At 38.9% G+C, this 7,205-nt stretch overlaps 1 protein-coding gene across 2 annotated transcripts in view; it reads right to left on the reverse strand.

Annotated features, from left to right (window-relative positions):
- Positions 1-10: 10 nt before the first annotated feature.
- Positions 11-7,205, reverse strand: part of myt1lb (myelin transcription factor 1-like, b) — a 318,608-nt gene continuing 311,413 nt past the window's right edge. For both annotated transcript variants that reach the window (XM_061968516.2, XM_061968515.2), the window contains exons 20-21: positions 5,281-5,343; positions 11-2,971 (exon numbers count right to left, since the gene is read on the reverse strand). In XM_061968516.2, the coding sequence (XP_061824500.1) occupies positions 2,834-2,971; positions 5,281-5,343 (201 nt within the window). In that variant the 3' untranslated portion in view covers positions 11-2,833. The remainder of the gene's footprint in view (positions 2,972-5,280; positions 5,344-7,205) is intronic.

Raw genomic sequence — 7,205 nt, forward strand, 5'->3', positions numbered from 1 at the left:
TATATATATACATATATATATATATATATATATATATATATATATATATATATATATATATATATATATATATATATCATTCAGGTCATTGTCGTCTCAAGCCATTGAATCCATCACGACTGGACTGGTCAAGACTGTAGTCTCAGCTGTCCTATATAGTCTGGAGAGGACGAGAGCTGCCCTTTCCAGTTCCCCTCTTACCTGAGCAGGATTGTTTGTTATTAGCTCTATTTTGATTCACCTTTTATTCGATTCCCCTCTCATCAGGCTCCGTCAGTTATTGCTCACAGAACTCTGGTCTGAGCTGTCCTATCTCGTCTTTGGGCATGTCCTAGTCTTTAAACATAAATGGATGAACCTTACTATAGTCTTAGCTGTCCCATCTTGTCTTTAGGTTGATCTGATGAAGTTTTTACGGTTGAAAGTGGAAACTAGATAGGACAGCCTAGTCTGAGCTGTTCAATCTCCCTTGCTCTCTTATTTGTTTACCCTCTCATCCGAGCAGGCTTCACCAGTTTATGTCCAAAGAAGAGTCACATTTAACATTTGAGCATAGTTTGATTAAACCTGCTCATCTGTAGTCTGAGCTGTCCTAACTAGCATTTAAACATAAATGGATGAAGCCTGCTCAGTCTTTAAGCATGAACTGATGAAGCATGTCTGGATGAGAGGGGAAACTAGATAGGACAGCAGAGACTAGAGCTGTACTACCAGGTTCCCTCTCATTAGAGCAGGCTTCATCAGTTCATGCCCATGTAACTCTAGTCTGAGCTCTCCTATCTAGTCTGCGAGCATAAACTGATCTAAGCTGTTTTATCTAGTCTGGAGAAGACTAAAGCTGCCAAATCTAGTCACCACTCTTATTAATTTTTCTTCTCATCCGAGCATGCTTCATCAGTTCATGCCTAAAGAACACTAGTCAGAGCTGTCTTATCTAGTCTACAAGCATAAATTGATGAATCTTGCTCAGCTCTAGATGGAGCAGCCCTATCTAGTCTTTGGGCATGAACTGAGGAAGCCTGCCCGGACGAGAGGGGGAACTAGATAGGATAGCTCAAGTATGAGCTGTCCTATCTAGTCATTGAGCATGAATTGATTGAATCTGCTTGGCTGTAGTCTGAGCTGTCCAGTCTAGCCTTTTGGCATGAACAGAATCAGCAGGCTTGGATAAAATTAAAGTACCACTGATAGTCACACGCACACTAGGTGTGGTGAAATTAACCTCTGCATTTGACCCATCCGGGGATGGGGAGCAGTGAGCAGCAGCGGTGGCCGCGCCCGGGAATCATTTTGGTGATTTGACCCTCAATTCCAACCCGTGATGCTGAGTGCCAAGCAGGGAGGTAATGGGTCCCATTTTTATAGTCTTTAGTATGACTCGACAGGGTTTTGAACTTACGACCTACCGATCTCAGGGCGGACACTCTAACCACAAGGCCACTGGATGAGAGAGGAAACTAGATAGGAAAGCTGTAGTTCATAACCCATCTAGTCTTTGAGCATGAATTGATTAAACCTGCTATGCTTTAGTCTGAGCTGTCCAAGTTAATCTTTGAGCATGGACCGATGAAACCTGCTCGGCTTTAGTCTGAGTTGTCTTTCTAGTCTGGAGAGGAGTAGAGCGACCATGTCTAGTCACCCCTCTTATTCATTTTCCCTCCCAGGCTTCGTCAGTTAGTCAAAATTACTGTATTCGGAGCTGTCCTCTTGTCCTTAAGCAAAATAAGATATAGTATGAGCTGTCCTGTCTAGTCTTTGAGCGTGAATTGATTAAAACTTGCTTGATTGTAGTCTAAGTTGTCCTGTCTAGTCTTTGGGCATGAACTGGTGAAGTCTGCTTGGATGAGAGGGGAAATTGATAAGAGAGGACATCAACTATAGCTGTCCTATCTAGTCTTTAAACATGACCTGATGAATCCTGCTCTGATGACAGGCCAAACCTCTTTCAAGACAACCTGAACAGTCCAGTTGTGCATTCAATGGTCTGAGAATGAGTTTGATATTTTTTGATGAAGTGCATGCCACCTTACATGCACCGCACTGATTTGTTCCCATGGGAATTAATTTGCTCTCCTAAATAACGGGATTTCCACCATCGGGTTTCCGTGTAATGATGTTTACAATATAACTGCTCATACATACATTCATCCATACGTCCGGTCAGTTTCCTCTCCAAACTCATCTTCAGCACCAATGAAAAATTCCCCCATTTCAGCTACACATTTTTTTGTAGATTAAAAAGAAAACACAAACATTTTTCAAGCATTGTCAAAAAAATAAAAGTAATTTGCAAGCCAGTTCTTGCCCTCTACAAGCAAGACATAGAAGAAAAGAAAGAAAATTTAAAACCACCCGTTGAGGTGAAACATTGTTATAGTTCCTCTTCTCGTGTTTTTGTGTCCGTGTCGAGCTCAGCTTTTTGTTTTTGTCATCTAAAATGCTTTGTGGTCGAGCAATAAAAAGAACGCATGTTCAGTTAGAATCAGCTTGCTGTTCAGTAATATACACTAAAATGTGCATATGTGAGCAGCTAGAAACATTACATGGCGCTATGTCAGCTCATATGAAAACGTACAAAATGTCCTCAAAAACTATTTTGCTGCTTTACGCTTGTATGTCCTTCCTTGAAGCAAGACCCCAAAAAGAAAAGGCGTTGTCTCAATGTCTCTCGCTAAGCATAATACCTCTGGGTTTCTTAAAGAATTCCGAATATATAACACTGTACATTATAAGTAACTGCTCTGCATCAAGGAGATGAAACCTTCACTTGTGGACTCTGAGACGCCGCCCACATCTTGCATGGATGAACAGGAAGCTCCTTTGTCCAAAATGGTTACACTTGGATCCCTTGGACCGCCTGCTTGATGTTGTCCAACAAGGCTTTGTTTTCTGGACTATGGTATTGGTCCTGGACATTGTACATGTCCGTTAGAGAGGTCACATAGGCATCAAAGTTCTGTTCGATTGGCTCCTGGGATATCCAAAAACACAACAAGACACAATTAGAAGGAAAGATGCAAACAGACAAGTACATTTAACAACAAATCTTTAATTGTTACATCATTAAAACTGTCTGTAGTTACAGTGGGCACTACTACAACCCGATCTTAGGGAATTCGGATAATGGTTCGATATCAGCAAAAAAAGTATGGAACGATATTGCCTTGCATCTAAAATCTCCTATACAACAGTGTTAATTTTGAGTTTTTAATGTAGTTTTAGACATAATCATTTGATGACAATGTATTTAAGTTTTAGTCAAATTTTAGGTCATTTAAATTGATTCCATATTTTTAGTCACCAAATTTTCTATTTTTTTTTTCATTTTTTTGTATATATATATTATTTTTTCTCGGTACCAATGTTCTTATGTTTTTTATGTGTCATCTATGAATTTGCACTAAATGGGTTTGCTTGAAATTTCATTGTACAATGTACTATGACAATAAAGATATTCTATTCTATCCTACGCAACATTTAAGTCAGCTAAAATTACAGTAAAATTGGTCGACTAGAATACAAAGTATAAAAGGTACGGCCTCTTTCAAGCTTATTTGAAAGCACTTTTATTTAGACTACCTGCAGATAAGTAGAATGATCTTATGGTCAGGAATCATGTAATTTTTTTGCTCCAAAGGTCAATGCCAACAAATATGCTTCAGGCACTTTTTCTATTTTTTTCAATGCTACGTCTCTGGCAAATCAGGTTGTAAAACGGCGTTACAATGTATGCATCCATCAGGAATTTGTTTAGGAGCACTGGAGAACTGAAAGAAACAAATACACACATTTTTATCCATCCATCCATTTTCTACCACTTGTCCCTCCCTGGTTCATTAATTTCTTTAATTATTGATATGATTATTTCATTACTTGATTAATTATTGCTTTTTATTGTTTCCTAATCTAACTATGAAATTAATTAATAACACGTTTATGTCATTATTTAAAGATTAATGTATTTATTTATTATTGACCCCGTTGGTACTCCACAGACAAGGTCCAAATGTGACAAAAAAAATAAAATAAAAACATCTTCGAATAAATACTTAACTGTGTCATTAATTCATGAAGTCAATAAACTATTCATGAAATAATTAAATAAATAATTAATTAAATGATTATGTGATCTCTAGTAGTTGTTACGTTGCTGTAATTGCTGCCAAAGTTGCATCATCAAAGTATTGAGCAAAGGCTAAGAATACTTATGTACAAAAGTACATGTGATTTTTTTATTTTTCATATATATTCAACATTTAAAAAAAAAAAAAAAAAAAATCACATTGTCATTAAGGGCTAGTGTCTGTATAATTTTTCGAATGCACTGTACGTAATAAGTGTCCTTAATTGAACCATAATACCAAACTGAACCAAAATATTGTCTAAAACACAACATGTTTCAATATAAACAAGTATGACATAATTACAGTTGAATATTACTTACAAATACAAAGTCTCCAAGTCAGATGTGTATTAGAAAGAATAGGTGTCGCCAAAAAATAAACTACCACTTCACTTGAAATTTAGTGACAGCATAATAAGTCTTGTCGTATAAAAGTGTTTTAGCGTACAAAATATTAAAAGTATTTACAATGATTCACGCTGATATCATAACACATTCACATCGGTATTGGTAAATACACAATAAATCAACCTTGAATAAGCCAGTATAGTCTTCTGTTGAGCCCTACAAAATGTTTATACCTCAAGTATTGGACTTATTAGACACTTGTTGTTTGATTGTAACATACATCTTAGTTGTAGTCTTCGTCATTACCAAATTTGGAGAGTTGACATTGCCATGTAAAATCACTAATGCTAATTAATAGCATGTATATGGCAAATCCAGTGTAAATTAGCATCAAGCAAGCACATTTTGGAAAAGTGGAGTGTTACTTTACGTTTGAGCGTTTTTTATCAGACTTGCTTTGTTTGCATCAAAAAAATGGCAACATTACGTCGAGGCAGTTTGGCTGAGTCCTCCCTGATTGCTGCTTGAGTGCTTGTTTACATGATAAATGTTTGAGCCGGCCGAGTCTGCAACTGGACATGATGGCACAAGCAACAAAGGTATTGAAATACGGCACCGTTTGCTTTCAAGTGAATTGATACCTGGTAGGACCGACAAAATTCGGTCGATGTCGATAACAGCAGCGAATTCGGTACCCATCTCTACTAATTGAGGCATTCAAACACCATATCATATTTCAGTGTTCAGACTTTTCTGTATGCATTTTATAGATGGAACGTTCTGTTAAAAATAAAATAATTAAGGCTTACTTGCTGGTGGAGCTGTAAGCAGCTGTTAGTCCTAAGAAGAGGCTCTTTGTGTGCCAGTGGTTTCTGTAGAAAGAACAAATAAATATTTCCATAAGTCTAAACAAGTGCCATTTATACTTTACAAAGGTAAATATTGTACAAATGCATAAAGCGTGTAGAAGTTTTAGTCTGTCACTCACATTCACAATTAATTTCACAACTTTGTGTAAAAAATAATGTCTTCTGTTAATATTCCTCACCTTTGTTTATTGAACAGGCATAAACAAACCCAATATAGGTCCAGATATGCCAAGCAGTTAAATGCATATCAGATATAAGAAATACCCAGATCCTAGCTTTGTGGTATTGGTGACAAAGTAAATAGTTAGTAGTATAGTAAGAGTATCATGCAAACTAATGCACAGGATAACTACAATGAATACATTTGCTGAGCAGCTAGAATGTTTCCCTGCTTTGTGCTTGGTGCTTGTGCTCTGACACACATTTTAAAAAAGTGCAGTTTCAGTTGAGCGCAAAGTTTTTTTTACTCCAATAAATTGTTGTGAAATCACCCAATGATAATTTTTAATTGTAACACCTGATAAAATGAAGTATAAGAATAAATTGTACCACCTGTAATAGTGTCAGAAAATCATAATAATTTGGTCAGTATCAACTAAAGCCCACACTTAAAGTTTCCACGTGCAAGATTGCATCTATTTAAAAAAGTTATTTAATAAGAAGCCAAAAGTGCAAAAAACAATAATGTTCGTGTTGGAGGAGTTGTGAATGAATGAAATATGAAATCCGTGCTGCAGTCGCAGCTGGGCCACAACATTAGGTACACCTGCAGACTGCAGCACGGAAGAGTTAGTGCTGCAAAGGATTCTGGGTATTTGTTCTGTTGTGTTTATGTTGTGTTACTGTGCGTATGTTCTCCCAAAATGTGTTTGTCATTCTTGTTTGGTGTGGGTTCACAGTGTGGCGTATATTTCTAACAATGTTAAAGGTTTTTATACTGGCACCCTCAGTGTAACCTGTATCGCTGAAGATCAAGTATGCATTGCATTCACTTGTGTGTGCGTGCCAAAGCCGCACATATTATGTAACTGAGCAAGCACTTGTTGGACAGGACGAAAAGAGAACGTTATAATTCTCGAGAGGGGCACTGAAATTTGGGAGTCTCCCGGGAGGTTTGGCAAGTATGAGAATTAGCGGTGTACCGTGGCACTGCCGCTGAATATGAATGGCGGGCCAGCTCTAGTGTTAATTTTTATATCGCCTCACGGGCCAAGTGATATTACACGGCAGGCCAAATTTGGCCCGCGGGCCAGAGTTTGACACCCACGATGTAAATAGTCATGAAAAAAAAAAATCAAATGAAAAAAAAAAAAAATCTATATATTAGAGATGCGCGGTTTGCGGACACAACCGCGGAGTCCGCGGATTATCCGCGGGTTGGGCGGTTGAAATAAAAAAAAATTAGATTTTATCCGCGGGTCGGGTCGGGCGGTTGAAATTAAAAAAAATTAGATTTTAAATAGATTCAGGCAGGTGGCAGTTAAACCAAATGTTGTTACCCACATACGAAAAACAAGCAGGCACCTGCAGCATATGCCACAACAGAAGAAGAAAAAAAAAAGAGATGGACACTTTTACGGAGCGGAGAAGGGACGCCTCGCCGGGGTCCGGGACCGAGGGGGAACCTGCCCGCCACCCCCGTGGCCGGGGGCTCGTAACAGGGGTCACTCCGCGCGCTCCGCCCGCGCAGCTTACTTGCCCGCCACCCCCGTTGCCGGGGGCGCGTAACAGGGGTCACTCCGCGCGCAGTGCGCTCACGAAAGGGGTGGGGCTCACCCTGGTGAGCCGAGTGGGCCACTTTTGGTAAGCAGAACTGGCGCTGCGGGATGAACCGAACGCCGGGTTAAGGCGCCCGATGCCGACGC

The sequence above is a fragment of the Nerophis lumbriciformis genome, linkage group LG08 (genome assembly GCF_033978685.3).
Source record: "Nerophis lumbriciformis linkage group LG08, RoL_Nlum_v2.1, whole genome shotgun sequence".
In the NCBI taxonomy this organism is placed as follows: domain Eukaryota; kingdom Metazoa; phylum Chordata; class Actinopteri; order Syngnathiformes; family Syngnathidae; genus Nerophis; species Nerophis lumbriciformis.